The following is a 25,118-nucleotide window of genomic DNA, read 5'->3' on the forward strand; positions in this document are numbered from 1 at the left end:
TCCACGGGTGCGTGCGTAATGTTTTAGCGATTATGATATTCTACTATTGTGATATTTTTCCAACAGGTTAGTTTAGCACGTGACTTGTTTGCCACGCTTTTAGTTTTCCCGGTGATAGCTTGATACAAAGTAGCACTTTACACATGTGATGTTTTAGCCATTCTAATATTCTACTATTGTGATATCTTTCCAACAGATTCATTTACCACACTGCTAGCTCGCCACACTGTTAGTTTGCCACACTGTTAGTCTGCCACACTGATATTCTGAGGGTCTGATAGACACAACACCTGTCTTAACCCGCTTTCTACCATAACCAATCCCACCTCACTTTGCCTGAAGACCATGAAAATGTCAGCGGTGCGTGATATAAATCAATATGGCATAAAATGCAGCTGCACTAGTCAGCACACAGACCATGGACCTCAGCTTGCTGAACATTAAATCCCAGCAATCCCTACTACACACAACACAAAAGGCACATGCACACCCTCTCACAGGCAACTGTACCTGACCTGTCCCACTCAGTTGATCTATTAGACACCTGTGCTCTGCTCTACTCTGCTCCCTCTGCTCACAGTAATGCACCCATAACCTTACATTAACTTGCCCCACCCAATGCGCCCAGAGCTTGTGCTAGGGGCAAAAACCACTCTATAGAAAAATCCAGCAACATAATATAAACATAATATAATGTTTCCCTTTAAAGCATTTTAGTATTATTTAGAAATATGTTTTTTTGTGGAAATGTAGTAACCCTGTTTTTTTCTTTTTCAAATTCAGTGCTTTAACATGCATTTTAAGCATTTTGTATGTTTTTGGGACATTTCCTCTTCTAAAACTGTATAATCCTAGCTAATCAATGCCCCATAAAATAACGGTTCTATGTCATATTTTCGCCTTTTGTTGGTCGCCGACTAAAAAGACATATTTTTTCAGCCGGTTTTCGGCATCCCACAAAATATGAAAATATGATAACCCATGAACCCCCTCCTCAGTTGCCCCCACATAGAACCGCCCCCACATCCCTCCCCACCCAAGCATACCACTACCCCCTACTTTCACAAACACGCAACACATTCACACCCATATAAACATTTACATGTTCTCCCGCGGCGGCACTTACTGCTCCGATGTGTTTGTCAGCCCCTGGGACACTCGTGTGCGGCAGGGGCATGACATTTCGGTTTGGAAAGACCCTCTGTGCAGTGAAAGAACGGTCTTTAAAAATCGATCTTTTTTTTTCCTCGCGCTCATTTGAAAACTATTTTTTTTTACTTAATACCAAAATAACAAGGGTGCATGTTAACACGACAGGTCATTTCTAAGAAGGTTTGTATCATTTTGGGCCCCTTATTTCTTGATAGTTAGGCCCTATTGTTACTGCTACATCATGAGGTTGACTCGTCATTATTCAGTTTAATTCAAATTAGTAAAAACCTTTATATGGCAATATGGTACTCACACGTGTACGTTTTTTCAAGGTACTTTCAAAATTGATAACTGACTCCTGCCCTACATCATTTGTTTGAATTAGAACATTTCGGGGCTCTAATATCACCCAAAAACATTCTTACATGTGCAGTGCTGTATTAAAAAACAATCAATGTCACTTCTACAATGGGGTACAAGGAAGCTTCCTTTTGACACTAAAGATGTAAGACAGGGCCCCATTGCAGGGGGAGTATGGCAGAAAATGGAGGCTCGCCTGTGGCTGTATGCATCCTTGCACTCACTGATGTATGTTGTATGATATCTTGTATTCTGCCTTCTTCCAGGATCGATTCCTTGCACTGTAACATCCTCTTCAGAAACTATGTTACACTGTGTTACTCAATCAATTGCAAACACACAGATAGTGACAAATGGCGGCAAACATCGAGGTAGGTGATATGTCTTGTATTCTGGGAATGTTCAATTCAAACCTTATTAATTGTCTTAATTATGTATCTAAGCTGTTGGCGAGGCACCTACACTTTCTAATTAAGGGTGCCCCTGCCCTCCACTAATTTCCCTGCTCATTATTGCAAACAATAGGACCCAAGTTACTTCATTTGCGCAATGTGACTATTTTGGCCCCAATGTATTTCTGATACTTGCCAGACACAGCCTCCACTGTTATCATTGCAATCCAAGGTTTTAAGCATGAGCGGGATGGTTAGTTGCAGACTTGAACCTGTAGAGTTTCCATTTGTACACTCAAGTCACACTTGGCAGATTTTTCACGAAGTTTTAGATATGAGGTGAACTTGCGCCGCAAAAGACAAGTTAGTAGAAACACGGGACAGTCTATTGTTGTGATTTAAAGAGGCAGACTTGTTAGGGAAGGGATACGTCAGTTTTAAATCATTAAAAGGGATGAGGTAGAGATAGGTTGGATTTCTTTTTGGGGAGTTGTGGGGCATATTAATTGTGAGTAGGTGGGGATGGGAATTGTGGGTGGAGTGGCAGTACTACTTAGATGCACCTTGGAGGGGCGGAGGATGCCAAGCACTATGAACCCCATGAGCATTTACTAGGGGGAAAATAAAGCCAAAGCAATTATAACTCCATGTGCATTTATTAAGCTTAGGAGAATGCCAACACACTGGCAACCTTGCATGCATTCATTAGGTTTCGGAGAAGCCAAAGCACTGAGAACCCAGGTTCATTTACTAGGAGCAGGAGAAGCCAAAGCACTGAGAACCCAGGTTCATTTACTAGGAGCAGGAGAAGACCAAAGCACTGAGAACCCAAGTTCATTTACTAGGAGCAGGAGAAGACCAAAGCACTGAGAACCCAGGTTCATTTACTAGGAGCAGGAGAAGACAAAAGCACTGAGAACCCAGGTTAATTTACTAGGAGCAGGAGAAGACCAAAACACTGAGAACACTAGGTGCATTTACTAGGAGCAGGAGAAGACCAAAGCACTGAGATCCCAGGTTCATTTACTAGGAGCAGGAGAAGACCAAAACACTGAGAACCCAGGTTCATTTACTAGGAGCAGGATAAGACCAAAGCACTGAGAACCCAGGTTCATTTACTAGGAGCAGGAGAAAACCAAAGCACTGAGAACACTAGGTGCATTTACTAGGAGCAGGAGAAGACCAAAGCACTGAGGACACTAGGTGCATTTATTGGGTGAAGGAAAACGCTGCTAAGGTGGTGAGAATCCCCCGTGCATTTACTAAGCATAGGAGAAGCCCAAAGCACTGAAAATCACACATGGATTGGTTGGCATATGGAAAGGCCCACAGCACTGAGAGCCCCCATGTGCATGTTTTAGGTGGAAATGTCCAAAACACTGCAAACCCCACGTGCATAAAGTAGGCATAAGAAACCTCATGTGAATTTCTTAGGTGTAGGAGAAGGCGAAAGCGCTGAGAACCCCATTTGCGGTTTGTATGCAGAGGAAGCCAAAGCACTGCAAAGCCAAATTAATTTATTGAAGGGAAGTGTGAATAAAATGTACCTGTCTATGTCCTGCAAGACCTAAACTTGGTAGAGGGCAAGGGAAGGGTCGGGGTGGAATGTGTCTGTTGGGCAATTTTCACCTTTAATAGGCACAGCTATTTGCACTGTAGAAGATGTGAAGGCATCATGAGTCAAGACACAGACAACAGATTCAAAGTTCAAAATAAAATATTTAATTACATGTCATGATGGTAGATGGCCTAACCTGCCCTATGCTAAGGTGGGATTTCCCTACCTGAATGAAACTAACCAAAGTCTAAGTCAAAGAGTTCAATGTAAAAGTCTGTCTATCTCTGAAACCTATCCTTACACTCACAACTAAAGCCAAACAATGTGTAGGGATGTCAACAACGAAAGAAACAGTGTTTCTTCAGAAAAGGTTCTGAGCTTCTCGCAGCTTCCTTCTCAGCTCCCCTTCCCCAAGCTCAAGAAAGTACCCCAAAAGTATTGAGATTACCTTTACAGGTTCACACAGTTCCACAAGAAAAGGGGTCTTGAGGTTTCTTCCTCAAGACAGCATTTCAGCTCATCAAGCCTCAGGGTTCCCTTCCCCAAGACTCTAACGTATCAACTTATGCTTGGTTTCAAAACTTCCAATGTCCAGGTCAACTTGACATACCTTCTGGATGACATTAAGAGTTCACGCAAAGTGTTCCTTCTGGGTTTGTTTTACAATGTCTTTATCTTTCAACTTTGAGGGTTCCCTGGTCTAGGCACAGTTCTCAGACCACACGGTCCACCTATCACAGGTTGCGCAACTAGGAACCATAGGCTCTTCCGCCCAGACAGGTCCTTCACTTAGATTCTCCTTATTGGCCTCTTCTCTTTCTGTACAGGTTTCCATTCTCTTGACCTCTCCTGATTAGACTCTTGGCTTTGCACCACTGTGTCACAGAACTTCTGCCAGTCTTTGGCCTTTCCACATGGTAGTTATTCATAAAGTTCACTTGGCTTTGCCAATTCACTTTGTGTGGTCTTCTTTGCTCCCCACCTTTCTATTAGGCTCTTTCACATGTATGCTCCGTTAAATGGGTGCTTTCACATTTGCCTTTTATCATCTCATAGGTTTGCCCACAACGTTTCTATTTATCTATCTATCTCCATTTTTCTATAGCATCACTAAGCCATTGGCCTCAGGGCGCTTACAAAGAGAAACACAAAGACATGAAAAAGGAGGGATATCGAGAAACATTCTGAAAGTCAAAACATGGGAAGAGTTAGAGTATTAGCTTATCATTCAACCGAGTTCGGCATTCATTTCGGCATTCAATATTTGTTTAATACTTCCTTTTCAAGTTATTCAATATTTGTTAAATACTTCCTTTCAAGTGTTCACTACTTGCGTAAAAGGATCACTTGCTGTCCACAGCTATGTTCTTCGACATTCATAGTTTTCTTGTTTGATTTCATTCGGCATTTTCAGAACACATGGCAGTATTAGCAAAGTGCTCCGGACAGAGTGTTCCCTTAATTACAATGACCGGTTTTGCACATCCTGTTTCTGCAGCTTTGCCGGATCTCCCTCTGTGAGCCTCCTGGATCCACGAGCTTCGGCTCCCTCTCGGCGGCCTCCCAGAGCTTCCCTTGTTCTGCCGCTTGCCACGGCAGCTCTGAGCTTTGGGCAGAGCACAGCTTTCTGATGTTGCTATCGACAACCGGAGCTTGGCCAGAGATTTAGATCTTCTCACGGTTCGCACACAGCCTAGGCATCTCTCTCCTTCTCCGGACTCACGCAGCTCCCAGTCCTGACTCCAACTTGCTCCTCTCCAGCCCGTTTCACCACCTGCTCTCCTTGCTCGCCTCTCTCTCTTCTCTCTGAAGCCCCATCTCTTATACTCTCTAGGAGTATTAAGGGCCCACAGGTCTGGGTCAATAAACTCAATTGCCTGAGCATCAGTCAACTTATTAGTGGGACATTCCTGACTTCCCCAATGGTGTTCCTTCACAGTTGACTTCTTTGTCTCAGTACCAGAGTGGTGAAAACACCTATTGGTTTTCGCTACTCCTAGCCGTCTCTTCCTCATCTCATACTGTGACACATCAAATAAAGGGAAATGAGGCGAGATGAGGGAGGGTTAGGTCGGCCTTCAGAGGGAAAAAGGGGATACCATGTATCACCTACCTTACCCTAAACACCTCTCTTGTTCACCCTTGTACTGGTATTTCCAGATTGCTAATATCGCTTGTCTTTTCATGGGTCAGTGGGACCGGGATAGCAAAATCCCATAACTACCTCTGGGATGGAGGATTCTTGCTGAAATGGGAAACCATAATACAGCGTCTCACCTGAGGACGTCTCAGCCCCAAGACCCAATGATCCTCTAACAGGTGATCCTCCCTCACTTCTCCGCCCACAGGGTCAGGATCCAAAAGCAACCTGGCCACCTGAGGAAAGGATCCAGGGGGAGTAGATGTGAGGACGCCCTCAGGTTTCTCACAAAGATCAGATATTGTGTGGGTCTATGCACTGGCTAGATTGGTCAATTCGGAGCTGTGGGATCTCTTCCTGTGCAAAGAACCAAGGAATCATTCACAAAGATTCTTGTGCATTAGTAAGAAATGTAATTGGGCATGCAGCGTCTTTGTACATTCATCAGGTGGCAGAGGATGGAGTTCAAGTGGAGGATAATGAGAATGTTGAGATTTCAAAACCTAGTTGCAAGAGTGAGCGAATATGACATCAGCTGAACAACAAAGACATCAATTCACGGATGAGAAAGGAGAGGTGATTCCTGAAAACTCCCACCTCTGATTTCCTTTGAATCAGATGGCAATGTAGAACCTCACAAAGAGTCTGCTCCATCACCTGATTAAAGTTCAAGACTCAAGTCTCTTTATTTTTCCTCTACACCACAGAGAGCAGGAGAGAATAAGAGACAGAAGAAGAGGGTGTAGGCCAGAGGTTAAGATTCATTCTAAACCTTGCAGCCATCACCTCTTTTGTTGTGCTATAGTCACCCTGAGTGGGACGGGTATGTCCAGACATGGACCCTGTGCCTGCTGGGCCTAGAGACCCAAGCATCTCCTCACTGGCGAATGATGCCGAAACATGTCTGGTGATGCTTGTGGTATCGGGCAGAAGGGATGTGACCTAGCAGTTTGGGCTGGACTGCCCCTTTTGGGTTGGGGTGTGACCATGCCTAATTGGCATAAGGCCTTTCCCCTTTTGTAATGGCTTTGCAGAACCTCCCCAGCCATCACCTCTTTTGTTTTGCGAGATGCAATTTTCAAGTGAAAACACTGACAAAGGAAGGATGCTTTTGGCAATCGCTCTGCACTGGTGTACAGCCTTTTTCAAAAACAGGCATAAGAAGCACATGCTAGTGTAGTACAACTTTGCAGTCAGTCAAATCAGCAGCACTGGCGCTTCAGACAAGTGCACTGACACAGCAGGCACTGCAAAGTACACCAAACAGACCCCAAGGCCGCTTGACAAGTAAAAAATGCAGCAGATCCTCAATAATGTCACGTTGGAATGTGTCCAGGTGCCAACCATCTGGTGTGCAGTGGGCCTGCTGAATTATTCTGGGGATAAACCAGACGTCGGTATGTGTCTATCACACAGCCGCTTACATTTTTCACACTCAAAAGGTTTTCATTGGGGCCACCTGAAGTAGTGTTAGGAGTTGTGGAGAACACATATATCCACTCTCTGATTAATACATTTGCAGTTGTGTAATCCCAAAATGGGTTGTTTAACTCTGGCCTTTGCCTCGCTCTTCTTCTTCCATGCAGACATTTAAACTATCTTTTGTACATCCCTAGATATGTCTAGCCTGTACTCTTGTGAATGAAATCCCACTGCGTCTTCCTCATCATCAGGCACAGGCTGCCTAAAACCTGCCACTTTGACATACAACTGTGAGTCAGATACAGATGACAGGAGGTCATTCTTATTCCACTTCATCCCAACAATGTGTGGTTTCTGTCAGAAGGTTGGACACAGATTAATAGCCAGTTGCCCTGCTTCTGCATGATCAGGCAGTTTATAATCATGTATTATACTGGAAAAGTATAATTCCGAAAGATACACCAAGTCTCAGCACTGCGCGGAGTGATACAGCTGACACGCTAACATGACGGGTGGCCTCTTCAAATGGCTGCAGTAAAGAAAAGCAATTGTCCAACGTTTACAGGTATTAAATAGGTACCATCCATTGTGATATTACAGCAGTCAATCACTGCATTGCACTGTTCTCACAGACGTGACAGCGTATGAAGAATTGAAGTCCACTGAGTCAACATTGCAGGTTGTAAGGGCGATGGTGGCATGTCTGCAGCTTTCCTAGTATATGGCTGCAGGTTTCCCAGCATATTATCGGCAATGGATGAGCATTTAAAGTGGACTCAGATCTTCTGGTCCACAATTACAATCTCATCTAGTAACAGGTTTTACTTTATGAAGTGGGTCACCACAAAATGGAGAACGTGTGTCTATGCTTAAGGCATCTATATGCATAATCAGAAGCCACAAAGCCTATTGTAAACCGTGAGGACTGAGCCAATAACCTTTACATTCTCCCAGATATCAACTCCCCTATCATGTTATTTTCTGACGCATGTCTATTGTTAGATGAACATTCTTACGTTCAAAGTGGTCCAGTGCCATTCCCACTACTTTCACAGCATGGTCATAGAGATGAGGTCCCGAAGTTTGCATGAAGTACTGCAAACTTCCCAACAGACATCAACAAGACCAAGGAGCCATCTGAATGCACAGGTTTCTCCAAAGACAGCCGGTTATAAATATTTGACCACCATTAAACCAAGGTTGTTATTGAATCCACAGAACTTTTAGTGTATTTTGTGATATCGTGTGACACACTAAAGCCTCAGAAATTGTGGGGGAAGTAGAAGGGCATGTCTACAAGCCATGGTATCTGCAGGCAAAGGTGGTGTTCTGCTAGGACATTTGACAATCTGTCAATCAGTAAGGTCCCCCAGGCAGGGAAGCAACCAATCAGGTTGCTTGGATTGCTTGGATTACGGGCTGAATCCCTCAATCCAAGCCTGCGTTCCAAGCAAATTGACGGCTGCTTCCCCCGCCCTGCCATTTTACACCCACCCTCCTTTCCTTTCAATTTCCAGTTCCTACGACCCCCAGCCCCACTTAACTGATTACTGCAGCGGCGGCGCCTGCCGCCGCCGCTGCTGCCCCACCGTCTCCCTGCTGGCCGCCATGGAAATTACTGGATCGGGTATTATTGCTTAAGGAATACTCACATTCCATCAAGCTTAGTTCCACCACAAAAGAGGCAGTTTAGCTCTCACTGCTAGGTTACATCACTTCTACACCATGTGACCCATAGCAATCCCAGATAAGACGTTGTGGATGGATTACTTACTCATGTAGAAAATGTAGCTTTTAAAACAGATTAAAAAACGGTTGTCTTTTTTTCTGGGAACCAAATGCTAAAAGCTTACAGCAGGTTTTACAGGAACAACAATCTCTCTTTCATGAGATACAAGTAAAAGACTATGTCTAGCATTTAGTGCATTTGGTGATGAGTGCACGCTCCTGAACTCCCATTGGTAAAGGAACAATTCAGTATAGGGACGAATGGCATCTCAAGATAATATGGGCAAACACAATAGCCTTTAATATAGTCATATCTTGCAGAAAGATGTTCTTCTTATACAAAGACAGAAAATGTGGGTGGAGTTGTCCGAAAGAGGGGAGAAGCCAACCTGATGCAGATGTTGATAGGAGGAGACATTACCAGTTTAACACCCCAATACAAGATCCAAATCTACATGTTTCATGAATGTTTCTGGGTGGACTGGGCAAAGCTGCTGCTTACCCACGTTTTATGCCACCTGACCCCTGTTTGAGCAAGCAAAGACCCCAGATTGGTGGCATGGGTTTCAGCCGGGGAGAGCTGTACGGGAGAATCAAAATGAGCTTCCAAATGCTATGGATGTCTGGCATAACCATGGATGCTGGTGGTGGCTCAGGAGTGTGCCCCTAGTAGCACCAGGCAGGCATTGAGTAATGTCTCACCGAGCAAGGATGCTCCACCCAATGCTGGTCGCCTGTAACTTCTCATGTGTGGCTCCAGATGTTTGGAAGGTTGTAGGTGAAAGGGTCGAATGCAATTGGTTCGAATGCATAGTTTTGAACCAAAGGGACCGGAAAAAAAGTCAAATGTACGTTAAAGTCGAATGTACGTTTTAGTGTAAAAAACAATTTTCTTTCCTATACGAAAGCAAAAAAAAAATACATTTAAAAAAAGGCATTCGACTTTTTTTTCCCGTCCTTTTGTTTCGAAACTATTGTATTTCGAAACAATGTATTCGACCCTTTGACCGGACACCGTTTGGAATGCTCCGTCCCTTGCTCTAAAACGCATGCTATCATTCTTCCTGTCGAGAGACCATTGCAAGAACCATTTTTTCACTCTTGTTGTGAATGCCAAATGAAAAACGCTTTTGTAAATCAGGCCTTATTTGTATTTATGCTGGTTTTATAACATTAATAGCCATAGTGGTGACCTACTGGGCCGATAATGACAACTGGCTTTTGCCACAAGCCTAGAGCCATTACAGACTGAGTAATCCCACAACGATGACCATTAACAATATTAGTATCCCACATCAGTTGTTGGTTGAACTTATGCACAGTGTTTCTGCACAAAAACTTGATTGAAGGCAGTGCACAGTAATGCAACTTTCATCAAAGGGACACGTAGCACAACAGAAGATGTCCACAATGGAAATGTGAGAGGGACGCTCCTCAGTGAGCCCTTTCCGTCTTCCTTGCGGCTTGGGCAGAGACAGTGGTAGCATGGTGGGTTCGGAGACATGAGAGGGCTGTTTGTAGGTGTACTTACTGGTGGGGGTGGGAAAGGAGGGACAAGGCTTCAGTGAGTGGAGGAACAGCTGACAGCTTCCTCAGATTACAGGCCTTCATCGCCTGGTTTGACCCATCACCCAATGGGGCTGATTGGCTGTTTCCTGCGTCAGGGTGATAATAGTAGTTCCATACAGAGCTATGTTGCCCTATTTAGTCAAGTGCATGTTCAAGTTCAGTAATGTGATCTTGCATTGTATGTATTTATCATGCCTCTGAATAACCAATCAACATTTCTTCTGTAATGTAATGTATTATTGATTGCAAATGTTTCTGTCTTTAGTATATGGACTGGGATATGCCTGGTCTCCTTCAACCCTTGAGGTTTCTGTGGGGGACAGAGTGCAGTGGCAGTGGGACGCGCCACCAGCGGTCCAGGGAATAGGCTACCGTGTGTTCTCTGTCTCAAGTCCAGGAGATACAAGTTATGATGGCAGCGGATTCACCAGTGGAAATGTGAAAACAAGTTCAGGTGCGGGCATCATTTAGTTATATTAGAACATAAACAGTAAGCACACATTTTATCAATTTTGCCACTTACAAACTTTTTATTATTATTATTTAGGATCATTTTCTTACCAGTTCACATTGCCTGGAGTTTACTTCTACAGCAGTGGGTTTGTTAGTGATTCACAGACAATTTTCATGCAAGGTGCAGTTAAAGTGAAGCAACTTTCACGACAGAAAAGCCGATTACACCTGAGCATTGGCGGTACAGAAGCAACATACAATCCAGGTAATCCACGGCGGCTAAAGGTAATCATGGGAGTGTTGTAGCAATATACCATCAGGTAGTTGTCATAGCCACCATGATATTTCACTGTTTTCTGGCTACAGCACATCACAGTTCTAATCAATCTTTATAATGACAATGAATCAAATGAGCACGTGAAAGGGACATTGGGGTTATTATAAATGTGCCTGTATCCTGGCGGTAAATCTGCCAGGATACCGGAAAACTGTATTACGATTACAGGAATGTCCACCGATTACGAGTGCCGGGAGACAGTGTAACTCCCCATTCCATGGAGTTTCATACGACTCATAGGGGAGTTTGCCAGTATTACAGGTGCCGGTATTACTGGCTATTTATGCCGGTAGAGTGGCAGAATGACCTCCAGCTTGAGGTAATTCTGCCACCTCACTGGCAAACTCGTAGTTGTCCGGTGCAGTAACGTGGCACTATACGACATGTTCATTCTTCACTGGCCAACTTATAATGAGCCCCATTGTGCCTGCAGAGGCATTGGTGGTAATATGTTTAACACAGACATCTAAAACTGGTGGCTAGAAAGCAATTCATCCATCATGTCAGCGGGTAGCTTCCCTTCCATCCTACATATATAATTCTCAAGAACAGATGTCTGTGCATTTGGGAATTGAGCGTCTGCACAACCATCCACACCCTGAGACACAGCTAAAACTCTATTTAATCAGCCATTGGTCCCAGAAACGAAACTTATGTTGCAGCCATTTTATCCCTGCCTTAAAATCCTGGTGCTGTGAAAATCAATATATGTGGATCAATGTTGCAAACATTTGAATGTTACTGTGAGGGCAGTGAAAAATTCAATGATCACTAAGCCCAGTGTGCAGTAACTGAGCATACAGCCCTTTGACCACAGTGATATGTGTCACATATAAAGATCTGTGGACACACTTATGTTCCCAAAGTGCTATTTGTTTTTTTATGCAAAGTAAGGTGGAACTCTTACTGGTTCTATATTTACCTTTCTCCTTACCCCATGTTTATTCTGAAATAATTCAATAGGAGTGTGCCCGACTGTCCACATTGAAATGATAACCTTCTTTCAGAAAATAATGTGCAAGAATACCGTAGATTTTTGATGATGTTCTGTAAGACATGTGCAATGTTCTTATTGTGACTAAAATATATACTGGAGCAGTTCATTAGAAATGAACATTACACAATGTTAAAAAGAAACAGCAAGTTTACAATATTACTAAAAATAAATAATGTCCTTGTTTTGTTTTTTGTAATAGCTTCTTTTGCAACCACCCCTACGGTAACGTGTCCTTTTCTCTGATCATGCTGCTGTCAGCAGCGGTAGGGGGGGCTGTAGAAAATGCACACCTGACAAATAACACAACTCACACTCACATAGAAACAGCCAAAGGCCAAGCCTGAGAGGAAACAGTGAGAAATAGAGAGAGCAGAGAGAGGGAGATGAGTGCGGGGTAGCCTTAGATCTGAGTATGATAGGCCTGTTACAGCCAGTTGCCCTTTATCTATCTTGCACCATTACAGAAGTAAGAGAGTCATATTCAAATAAGTCTTGGTCTTGTCACTGATGGGAGTGGCTCAGGCTGGAGAGCTAGGCAAAGTCCTCTCTGAACGGAAACACAAGCAACACAAGACGTTTTAGCTTATTGGACCACCTCAATTAGTTGCAATTTCACTCCTTAAGCACAGCAAACAAGCAACCCACATTTGAGTGCATTCCTTCCTTCTTAGTGTCAATTTCTCTGGGACGCCTCCTTTCTGCTATCCTATTCTGGGCACAAGCCCATGGAGAAGAATACAGAAATAATTCACCTTTCCATTATAGCACGCACATCTCTCAGGCTAATCTTGCATTGCTTTTCCCTTATTATATCTTTACGTATGAGGATTTTTGCATCATTGAAGAAGTCCACCTGAAAGGGCTCGATCACCTTCAAATGAATGGACTTCCCAGCCTCCGGACACCACTTCCTCTCTGAGGAGCTAGACAGGAAGTGAAGGGACAAAGTGTGCTCAGTGTTGGTTCAGGAAAGAAAAAGGGGAGTGGAAGCTCTGCCTTTAGTAGAGGAACATTTGAAAAAGTGTAGGCATGCATTTTATCTAGGGAATATATGCAAAGTGAAGCAAAGTAGCGTCCTTATTAACCAATACCTGTGTTATAGGCTTGCCAATATTAACGAGTGTATTGCTGGAAGGTAAAACAATTTTGATTGAAGTACGTTTGGACTGCTAACTAAATTTGGGGCGTTATTTGGGATTTACCACAGATTATTGATGATGTTTTAGGCAGCACAATAATTTGTTCAAATATTGTGTTTGTTTAAGGATCATCTGAGAATCTCCCGCTGCCAGGATCTAACTGCATAACACAGGATCCTGGATGCAGTCAGTCCTCCAATGATGATAAAAAAGACAACTCATTTGTGTTTACATTTTTGAGCTGCTACTCGCCATCTATAACCAGCATCTCCCCTTCCAGAGGACCGGCCTCTGACCTATTAACAATCACTGGGACTGGCTTCAGTAACATCACATGCGCCAATGAGGTGAGTTGAATGGGATAATGAATAGAAATGTGGGGACTTGCAACGTTGAAGACACTGGAAAAGGGAGACATCTAGCTCACATTTTGCCCTTGTACATCACAATGCATGTTAAATAGAAATGTGTGCAAATTCTCTAATCCTAATACTTGTTGATGCTTTTGTTGTCTTGGTAAAATTATAAAACAATGCAGTGAGACATGTTTGAGATTGAGAAAGGGGGAGAAAAGGGTCAAGTGTGACAGAGGAAGAAGAGAATAACATAGAAGCATAGATAGAGTGATGATATATAACAAAATGGAATGCCCTTCATAATAATAAGAATTTGAGTACTACCAATAATGCTTAGTGTTGGGTACAAGCATTATTGCAATGCCCCCTATACTTAGGTGTAGGGCGGATTGAACGGTTGCTATCACCAGCATGAAGCCCCCACTAGACATTTCATACATTCATCGCACCAGATGTCATAAGAACCTAATCCAGATACCACCTTTGCTTCATTACTTTTTCAGCCAACTCACACAGCATCCACAGTAGCCACTTGTGTTCATATTTTACCCTGTATGGTTTGTATTTTTTAAAGCCTTCCTTCCGCCGCTTCTCACCCACCTTGCTCAAGGTGGGTGATAGAATACTTTCCAACATAAACATTCTGGTGGAAAAATAAGAGAGGACGTGGGTGATGTTAATTTTTAATGGTGAATTCAGTCATAACCGAGACAACAAGTGTGTCACACAACTGTTGAAATCTACTAAAGTATTTTGAGTTCAAGTCAATTACGCATAAGCAGATTCATTGAATCACAAGACTAACGTAGATCTTAAATCCTGTTAGCAACATCGTGAAACGAAAGACGATTTCCCAGAGAGCTTGTGATGCAATTAGTAGACCAAAATAACTTTAAAATTATTTGCAGAAGCTCCTTGGTATCCGCGAGGAAAGTATTTGAGAAACATAAATCTAATATAGGGGGTGAAACATTGTGGTCTTACTGAGCTGCCACAACACCCAAGTTCAAGCAACCCTACAAATATAGAGATGGAGGCTGACTCCTAGTTGTACACTTGCCTCTCATTTTAGGCAGTGTGATCAATCACAAGGCATAAAGCAACAGAAATAAACAATGCAACCTATTCAAAAGGCAAATAGCATAAAGTACAGACAAAGGTAAACGTCCATTAACTGGATATTACAAAACGTTTGGGGACAAAGGTCAAAGCAAATAGTATGCAATTCACATTAGCAATCTGATAAGAATCAGGTGGTGGATATACACTACAAGTTTAATCTAAGGCCCTATTAATGATCTTGTGTCTGAAAGAGGCCAACTCATTCTGAATTGACTTTGCAATAGTCCCCAACAAAGGGCGTTAATGTACAAAATGATTTTGGAGCAAATGGTGGTATGAGCTTGGAGCTTGCAGTGTGGAAGAAATTAGGAAATGGAAAGGAAAAAAAGGCAGAGACTTCATCCTCTCTACATGAGCTTCATCCTGTTCTGATTAAGGTCATGCGTTTTAGCCAAGACTCCATCATGGACCTTTGCATCTCCTCTAGTTTAGCTAGGTAGGCTGCACTTTAAGACTTAAGTATAGGAACGTTTCTAAGAATGAATGATACCATTAAGCAACCATTAAGCACAATACAAGACATTCAAGGGATATGGTACTCAAGGTCCAAATCCAGGGTTATATGAAACAGTAGAAATGCACTTAGTAGTTAGTAAAATAATGAGCACAAAAATAGGCACACACTTTTTAGGGCAAAAGTAGGAGTTAGTGGAATAAACATTGTCCTAACCTTTTTATATTTTTTGTGAAATCTGCTTTATAAAAGCCATTCATCATAGGTGTCGATTGGGCACGAATATTTAGCATTGTTTGAAGATTTATTTAATGGGCTGTAAGATTGACCAGAGTGAAGTTCCCAGTTATTTGAACTTAAAGGGGGGAGTTGGTGGTGCTGTGAAAAATTAGCAAGGCAAAATATACAGAATTCCTTTAGTTGAAGCTCGAGCTAGCCACAGGTGATGTAAGAGACAAGTTCCACAGCTTTCAATCAACTTGTTGGAAATCCTGAGTGAGGAAATCTGGCATGAAAGGAAAGGTCCCGGCGGGAAAAGGTGTTGATAGAGCCTGAAGATAAATGCAGAGCTGTGAGTTCATAATTAAACAATTCCATAGATAGTTGTATGGACCAGGAGTTTGTGAAGTGGGCAGCGGTCAGACATTTAATTCATATAATGTTCAAAGATCCCTGCTCAGGCTAGTGGTTGCTGTTGCTGAAGAAGTTTGAAAATTAACAAAATGTAAAGAGAGCGAGCTCCAACTGTCTCCCAGTCAGTTATTGTATGAGTGCTGAAGTATATTTGCAGGTGGAGGACCTGAGAGTATAGCAGATAGTGTTGGCCTCTCATTGGATGTGCACAGCTTATTACCCTCAATCACACTCCTGGTTTTTCAGACTTACATTTTGTCCAGCTAGTGCTACTAAATATGTGCAGTTTTTGACCAAATATGATTTGCTCCAGCTCATACAAACTTCTTGGCACCACACATACTTTCATTGGGTCTGGGCTTCAAGAAACTCTAGTGCCTTTCTCACGGGGATAACTTTTTTGAGATTGAACAAGATCTTTCCTCTTGGCCAGGGTGGATGGACACTACAGGCCTTCAGGTCGGGCTCATCAGGCCTTCTTTGGCAGCAAATTACTAACACAACTTCATTGACAAAGTATTTCCCTTATCATAGAAACAGGTAGCACTAAGACCTAAGCATAGCAGATATATCAGATATATTGAATGTGACCCCAAAGAGGCCAAGAGTTAGTACCATCAGCTCTACTTTTCAAGGGACAATCACAAAACCTAATTGATGTCATTGCAAGTCCCAAAGAATAGTGAATTAAATATCTTTTTTTTAAACTTACTTTATTAAGCATTTTGTAAATAAACAGTGCACGTAACATCACTGAGATGTTTGCTATGACTTCCTTGTGCGTCCCTTCAAACGGTGCAGTCACTTATACTCCTTCCTCCCCCCGGGGACAAGACGGGTAAAGAATATCATTTGTCGAGCGTGTATTTCGAATGCGTCGGTGGGTGCTCTGGAGTGGTGCGCATGAATGGATTACTTATAAGTGTTGAGGAAGAGTGATAATTCTATTTCTCTGCTCGGGTTAAGTTCATGGAGGGCCCCTGTATTTTTCTCCATCTTGTATAGTTCTTTTGGCCTTCTGGGCCCAAGTTCTTTCTGAAGGGAGGGTCTGTGATTTCCACTTTATCGTGAGGCATATGCTTGCTGCCAGTAACAGGAAATGTGGCATGTGTGTGAGCCGCGACCATTGGCCCTCCGGTTCTTCCAGTCCAAATAGGACTGGTACGGTGTTGCAGTCACGTTCCACCCGATCTATTTTTTCTGATCCGGGCCAGAACCTCCTTCCAGAATGCCTGAGCTTTCGGGCACGACCACCACATGTGCCAGTAGTCCGCTCGCTCGCTGCATCCTCTCCAACATATTGGGCTCGATTCTCTGAACATTTTGGAGAAGCGCTTGGTGTCGTATTGCCACCTATGAAGGAGTGGAAGATGGAAGTATTGTGGGTATATTTGAAAAGGGGTTTCCGAAGATCTTTGTGCAATGGCAGGCACAGATCTTTCTCCCACTGCTCCCTAAGGGCTTCACTTGTGTTTGTTTGGTTGTATATCTGAGAGATGAGGCCCCTCGACGATGTGGTTTCACTCAAAATCTTTTCTAGTGGCATTAAGTCTGTAGTTTGTCCTTCCATTTTGGGGATGTCAGGACTCCCTTCAGTTGCAGGAATTGGAAAGCTACTATGGGTTTGATGGTTAGCCCTGCTTCTAGTTCCTGAAGTGAGATGTATGAGTCTCTTTTTATCATCTGTCCTACCCTTTCCAGTCCCACTTCGTACCACTCCTGGAAGCGTAGTGTTTCTTGGATCTCGTTTCTAATAGGCGGTGCCCAGATGTGGCTCAAGGACAAAGGCCACGTTGTGTGTCCCCTGATTTCGCCTTTGTTTACCAGAGTTTCAGGAGCGGGCCCAACATTTTATGGTTAATGACTTTACCACGGAATGTAGATCTTTGGGGCCCAAAGCCACTCCCCCAGTGTTAATGGTCGCAAGAGGTAATTTTCTATTTCGACCCATTGCCTATTTTTCTCCCCTCTCAGGTGCGGCACCAGGGCCCTAAATTGGGCTGCACGATAGTACGTGTAACAGTCAGCAAGGCCCACTCCCCCATCCTCCTTGTCTCGTGTTAGGGTGTTGTAAGTTATCCGTTGTTTCTTCCCTTGCCACAGGAACCTGGTGGGTTTGGTGAAGTGAATCCCTGGGATTTCTATTAGGAGCATTTGGTATTGATAGAGGAGCTTGGGGAGGATTTACATCTTGATTGCTTTAAGGCAGCCCAACCAGGAGATTGTCAATTTTGCCCATCTATCTAAGTCCGCATTTAGCTCCATCATAAGGGAGGTGGGGGATTGGCCTTGTAGAGGTCCTTTGCTTCTCTTGTGATGTTGATACCCAGCTATTTTAATGTCTGTAGGGCAACTGGGATTCCCAAGGTGTTTGAGCTCTGCTCAATGGTGTCCCTTGGGTTGTTATATGCGAAGAGTGTAGATTTCTCAATGTTGACCTTCAATTCTGCCCATTTGCCGTATTCCCTTATGGTTTGCAGAACTCTCGGTATGGAGGTTGAGAGGTTAGGCATGTATAGGAGCATATCATCAACGAACATTGCCAACTTATATTCGTGGTCCCCCACCTTAATCCCTTCAATGGTTGGGTCCTTCCTAATCATGTTCCCCAGGTGTACTATGGATAGGGTGTACAGGAGGGGGGAGAGTGGGCATCCCTGCCTGGCTTCCCTTGTGAGGATGAATTCCCTTGATGTTTTGCCATTGACTACCACCCTTCCCGTGGGGGCCTTATGTACTGCTTGAGTCCCTTTTATGAACCTCTCTCCAAAGGCCATGGTCTCCAGTGTGGCCCAGAGGTACTCCCACTCCACCCGATCGAAGGCCTTTTCTGAGTCCATACTGAGCAGAGCTTGTCCTTCCCCTTCCTCCCTCGAGTGTTCTATGATATCTAGGGTTTTGGCCATGGCGTCTGCCCCTTGTCTCCCCTTTATAAAGCCCACATGGTCTAGATGGATCAGGCGAGGCATCATTCCTTCCACCTGCGTGGCCCGAGCTCTCGTGTAAATCTTCATGTCTGTGTTTGAAAGTGATATTGGGCAGTATGACTCGCAGCTGGTGGGGTATTTCCCCATTTTGGGGATGACCATGATATGTGCTTTTATGAAGGAGGGAGGAGCTTGGCTGGACTTTTGAATGTGGTTGAATAATTTGGCCATATGGGGGACTAGGTTGTTTGTGAATTGCTTGTAGAAACCCATTGTGTAGCCATCCTCCCCTGGTGCCCCTCCAAGTGGAAGCTGATTTATCACCAACCTTTATTTCTTCGGGAGTGAAAGGGAACTCCAGGAAGCTTGTTCCATTTGGGAGAGTTGTTTTACCCCTGCCCTGGCAATGCATTCTTGTATCTCTGTTTTCCCCCGGAGCCTTTGGTTTTTATAAAGCTCCTCATAGTATTTTGCAAAGTGGTCGGCTATTTCACCCGGGGATGTGGCCCAGTCTCCTTCCTCCTCCCTAACTCTCTCAACCTATCTCTCGGCCCACTGAGCTCTCAATTTGGAGGCCAGGATTTTATCCGCTTTGTCTCCCTTTGCGTAAAATGTTTGCTTCAAGAATTTCAGTTTACGTATTGTGTCCCCTACTCCCAGCGCACTCAGATCAGCCCTTTTTTGTTTGTGTTATCAGGTGTTCCTCCCGATAGGTCTTCTAGATGTTTTATTTCTCTGCCCAATTTCTCCTCCAGTTTCTTCTTGGCTCCTTCATTAATTAGGCCCCCCTCCATTTGGTGTTCCCAGCCTCCCATAGTGTTGTACCACCTACCTTCCCGTTGTCATTGATTAGGAAGTATTCTTCAATAGCGGCTTTGAGTTCCCTGGCGAAGAGCTTGTCTCGCCAAAGGTACTCATTGCAGTGCCACTTGGCGACCCGTCCGCCTATGCCCTCCATTTCAAGGTTCATGGTCACCATATCATGGTCTGACCACCCCGCTGCTCGGAATGCACTCTCCATTATTCACAAGTGGTGCTCCCTACTAATTAGTAGATATTCGATTCTAGTGAAGGTTGCGTGGACACTAGATAGGAATGTGTATCACTTCCTCTCGGGTGTTGGCCCCTCCAGACATCTAACAAGCCCCTGTCTGCCAGGCCTTTTTCAAATCCCCCCCCCAGTGGTGTCCCCTTTTGCTCTGCTCTCGTCGCTTGTCTATCCATTTGTGGTTCCGCCCAAGTATTAAAGTCACCTCCTATTATGGTTATTTTCTGCCATAATGGTGTCGAGGGCCTCTTCGTTGAAAGCACTCTGTCCCTGGTCGGGTGTGTATACTCCTGCTAGTGTGATCCAGGTTACCTCCCAGCTTCCCTGTACCAATAGGAGCCTACCTTCCATCAATGAGTGGACCCCGAGGTTGAACATATGGACCCGCTTGTGTAGTATTAGCCCTACCCCTCCTTTTTTCTGTGCGGATAAGGCTGAATCTGTTTGTCCCACTAAATTCAGTGGCCTCTCCTCGCCTGCTTTCAGTCTGGTCTCTTGGATGAAGAGCACGTAGAGCAATGCCCTCTCGAATTCCTGCATTACCAATGACCTTTAGGTGGGGGAATTCATACCCTTGATGTTTAATGAGCCTACCCTCAGGAGGGTGCTTCCTTTCGTCTGCCTTACCTTTTCTTCCATTCCTAGGTTGGTTCCCTTCTCTCCATTCCCACCTACTTCAGCTCTCCAGCTCCCCATCCATGTATCCTCAATCTCTCTCTCTCTCTCTCTCTCTCTCTCTCTTCTGGACGTGACCCCGTCTGTCTCCCTCCCCCCTCCCTTAGTAACTAAAACCGTGATTAACAGAATGTACCCACAGTTGTGAACCCAACCCGTGGTTCCTTGAGTTCAGACGCCCTCTTTAAACTGAGGGCCACTATGTTATGAGCCCTCACTTACCAGGGATCTTTAATTCCTTCCCTTCCCTTCGCCTTTCTCCTTTACCTCTTGGGGCCTTTTCATGCGATTGCCTCGGCATCCCCTTCTTGGACAGGGAGGTTTTGACGGTGATAGGGAACTCAGTTTCAAGTACTTTCTTCCTGCTTTACTTCCTTTGCGCCTTTGGTGTGGAACTTCCATTTGCAATTGCCTTGGGGAGTGGGCCCCTTGTGGGCATGCTGGGCCCCTTGTTTCTGTGTTCTCTGTTAGGTGTTGCAGAACTTGCTTATCTTCTTCCGGTGTGGTGACTCTATAATCTTCTCCCTTGACATCAAATGTCAAAGCAAATAGGTACCCCCACCTGTATCATGTTCATTGCTCCGTAAGCCATGTGGTGAGTGGCCTACATTCCCTCCTGCGCCCTAGGGTGAAGTCTGACAGATCTTGATACATCTTGATGTTCGAACCTTGGTATTCGATACCTTGTACCTGCTTAGCCCTGCAGAGGATTTCTCTTTATACTGCAGGAATTTCACCACTACGGAGCGTGGGCCGCCGCTGAACGCTTCCCCTCCTGTGGGCTCTTTCAATCTGCACTTTCTTACCTCCCTACTCATGGGTTTACAATGTCCTGCACTTTATTTTCGACCTGGGCCAGGAACTCTGCGTCTGTCTCCTCCATGCCAATTATGCTTATGTTCGATCTCCTTTCTCTGTTCTTCAGGACGTCTATTTTCAGGGTGAGCTCTTCTTCTCTCAGCTCAATGTCCATCATTCTCGCAAACAATTTCATTCCCACAAGATCCACATTGACCTGGATGTGCTCCAGGTTTTCCACTTTTCCTTTTATTTTTTCCACTTATCCTGGCAATTCTGAGATGGATGTTTGAATGTCGGTGCGCAGGGCTCTTATTTCCGCCATTACCCTGCTATCTCTTCTTTGGTGGATGCGTCATTCATACTGGGGCCTCGGTTGTGGGGGGGCCTCTTTCGGCGGAATTCTTCCCTCCTGAATTGTTGTAGCGCTTCTAGACCTCTTGGGGGAAGGCATCGCATTGGCTACCTTTCTCCCTCTTGTGACCCTATAATGATGCTTATTAGGTCGTCCCTTGGAACTTTCACTACTGGACCAGATGTTTTTACTTGATATTAGAATAAACAAGGAACCCCGGATATGCACTCATAAAGCAAATATCTGAGTGCTGCCTCTATCTAGTTCTGGGTAGGGGTTAACTGTGTAACAGAGGGAGGAGGAGGCAGATCTGGTAGGGTGAAAGACTGAAAGAGGGTACTTTCAGTGGTTAAATAACAAATTGAATCATCATAAAGATAAACGTACAACATCAAGGGTTAAATCATGTAAAATCATAAATAAAAGACCAACGTATGCACAACTCAGTCAATGTCCTGTACATTTGCAATCTGCCACAATGGTGGCCTGGGTATCTTAACAAAAAACAGTTGTCAATTAACCACACATTTTCTGGTTTGCATATACTGTGAAAAATCTAGAATTATTACATGCAACTCTGTATGTTTACGTTTATTTTTCACTGAATTGTCGTTATACAGGCTACTGTCTGGACATGTTTCAGTTCACAAATGGCAATAAACCCAGAACATTCATCAGGAGATTAGATCCAGTTCTTGTCAAAGCGTTTAGATTGCGCTATGGTGCTTATGAGGTATTCAGCGAGGAATTTCTATGCGTCCTTCCCCTATCAGATCAAAACAAAAGCAAATGCCTAGAGTGAGCTACTGTTCCTCAATTTTCTAGTTTACCTCCATCAATGAGTGTCACATTTCCGCAGGTTGGTAATTACATGCATCAATGTGTGTCAGAGGGCGAAACCATTCACAGTCATGGTGGTCGGGACTCAAATACAGCCTTCCTGGTACCTGGTTGGTGTAAGACCATGGAGATATGTTTACAATTCGCTAAAAACAAATACAAAAATGGTAGAAGCCCCTAAGAGCTACAAAAGACATAGGGGGTCATTCTGACCCTTGCGGTAAGGGGTTAATGGCACCGGAAAGGATGCCAGTGCTGTTAACCCCCTACCGCCTTATTCCGAGGTCCCTGAGCGGGTCGCACCAGGGCCGGCTGGTTTTACCAGCCGCCCTTAGCGGGACCCGTTAAGGGACCAGTGAGCTAATAATGGGCCTGCAATTTGCGGGCCCATTTTTAGCTCCTTCCCCATTCCCATTGAGCCCTATGGGGGCTCGAATGGGAATGGGGAATGGTTTTCAGAATGGGGATTTACCGGGTCTTCCAAGGTTGGAGTGACCCAGTAAGTCCCCATTCTAACTACCCGGACCCGAGTTTGGAGGCAGCAATGGCGCTAATAGCTCCATGGCTGCCTCCAAACTCGGAATGACCCCCATAGTGACTATACTGTTATTGGCCTACTGTTAAAAGGCGGGTAAATAGGCTCACCTTTAGTCGAGGAGAAGAGTATTATCTATTCTCGGGTCTTGCGAACTGTAAATCCAGTGGATCCTCGCTCGTTGGACCGTTAGTGGTAGGGTTGGTAGTTCAACCCAAAAAAGAATGTCCCTATATGGGAAAGCAGGAGAAAAATATGTGACATCTTAAATATGTTGAGACAGATTGTAATCTCTGTTAGAGTCCTAAACAGATAGGAGGCACCTTCTGTAAAGGCTCACTCCCCGACTTACACATGAATTTCCAAAATAAGTATGAGACACCCCAATGGGGAATGAGACTAAGAGAACAGGTTGGATGATTCAGTTGTTTTATATAAAGTTGGCATCCAGAGAACTCTGCTGCCTCGAGAGCGCTATGGCAAACATTACAATTACATGAACTTAAGAAGGGCAAAAGCATTATCAATGATATCATTACATGTGGGACTACAGTGACACAGGATTGGACATGGAGTCTGTAACATATGTTGCTTTAGGCGCTGCTTCCTCCGGATTGGCTGTTCGGTTGGTGGGAGGGTGAGCGTCACAAGGTCCATCTGCCTGTGTCCGAGCGGGATGAGGGTCAGGTTGCGGTGAGGCAGAGCTGGCACTAACTAAGCTGGCATAAGAAACTAGCATTAGACATATAATAAACAATGATTACTGCTATACCTTTGAGTAAATCTAAAAAACACATAAATTGTATACACATGATTATACCTTCCTTCAGTGGGACTTTTATGGGGTACTGGGCTTAGAGTCTGTGAGATAACGTGGGTGACAGGGTGGGTCTTCGCACATCAAGGTAAATGGTGGTGGAATGACATATGTTAGTGTTGAGACACAATATCCTGTGACAGAGGTCTGGGTATTAGTGGGGGCACTCTGGGGTGGGCTGCACAGCAGGGTCACACTTCTGGTACATCATGAGAATACCTTAGGAGGGCACAGGGTTACATTGGCAGTAATTTTCCACCAGCGGGGGTAAGTGGGCACTGGTGGGTTTGTGGAGATGGATGAGCTACAAGACATGGTTCCAGCCGGTTCACACATAGGCCAGTGACCACAGAGGAAGATTAAGATGCTACATTGGACTTATTTGTTTCAATTACTTCTGGCACATTCATGGGAAAGGGATTTATGAAGCATGCAGACAGTGAGAGAAAAGGTGGGGGCTATGAGCGCACTGTGTGCGGCGCTGCAGAGTGGAGATAAGTCTTATTATATTCTCGAAGTGAGGCCTAGTCCAAATATGGAGTCGAGGGCACACAAAATGGAAGCCAAGTGTCTCCCGCATTAGCCCCACTTATGCTAATGTTAGCATACGGGCAATGGAGGCATCCCCGCTGATGCATTTGCAAGTGGCTTCTTTCGTGCTGAATGAGCGAGGGGGGCCCAAACAACCCCTTACTCCCAGACATTCCCCCCTTTCGTTACATCTAAAGTAACAAACTAATTTGCTTTATTACTCTCACTTCGATAATACTCTGCTTCTTGTACTGCCTCATCCCATGCTGGTGTCCCTTTTATTGGCAGCCAAGCCCTGCAAACACGATGTAGGCTTTGACCTCTCCTGGCATATTCATCCGGGGTACATGTCATATATATATTTCCCCTATCCCCATCTAGGTCCACCCACACCTCCCTGTACGATTGTAATTCTAGGGGCTCTTTAATTGTGGTGTGGTATAAGTTGTCTACCCTGTCCCCATGCTGGTGATTTACTGCTGTCAGGCAATATTTTGGTGGATTTGATTCCCCAGTCTGTATTTGTGCATCTATCATGGTTGCTACCATTGTCGATTTTGCCCATTGTCACCATCATCATTGTTGAACTAGGCATAGATTTTGCACAGCAGCATATGCCCAACTGGCACACACAGAAAAATAGCAAAATAAAAACAATTACTGGAATAAAAATGTTCATCATGACACTGAGCCATGAGGGTATCCAATTGAAGATGTTGTCGAACCAGTTGCTCGGTTCTATTCCTCTTTCCTTCCGCATTTTTTCTCCAAGGCTATGTA

At 44.3% G+C, this 25,118-nt stretch overlaps 1 protein-coding gene across 1 annotated transcript in view; it reads left to right on the top strand.

Annotated features, from left to right (window-relative positions):
- Positions 1 to 25,118, top strand: part of LOC138498338 (fibrocystin-L-like) — an 848,238-nt gene that overhangs the window by 8,810 nt on the left and 814,310 nt on the right. Inside the window, exons 2-5 of the mRNA XM_069622136.1 lie at positions 1,779 to 1,883; positions 10,587 to 10,775; positions 10,869 to 11,039; positions 13,374 to 13,594. Coding sequence (XP_069478237.1) covers positions 1,779 to 1,883; positions 10,587 to 10,775; positions 10,869 to 11,039; positions 13,374 to 13,594 — 686 coding nt within the window. The remainder of the gene's footprint in view (positions 1 to 1,778; positions 1,884 to 10,586; positions 10,776 to 10,868; positions 11,040 to 13,373; positions 13,595 to 25,118) is intronic.

This window comes from Ambystoma mexicanum, chromosome 5q (genome assembly GCF_040938575.1).
Source record: "Ambystoma mexicanum isolate Mex_15411 chromosome 5q, UKY_AmexF1_1, whole genome shotgun sequence".
Lineage (NCBI taxonomy): Eukaryota > Metazoa > Chordata > Amphibia > Caudata > Ambystomatidae > Ambystoma > Ambystoma mexicanum.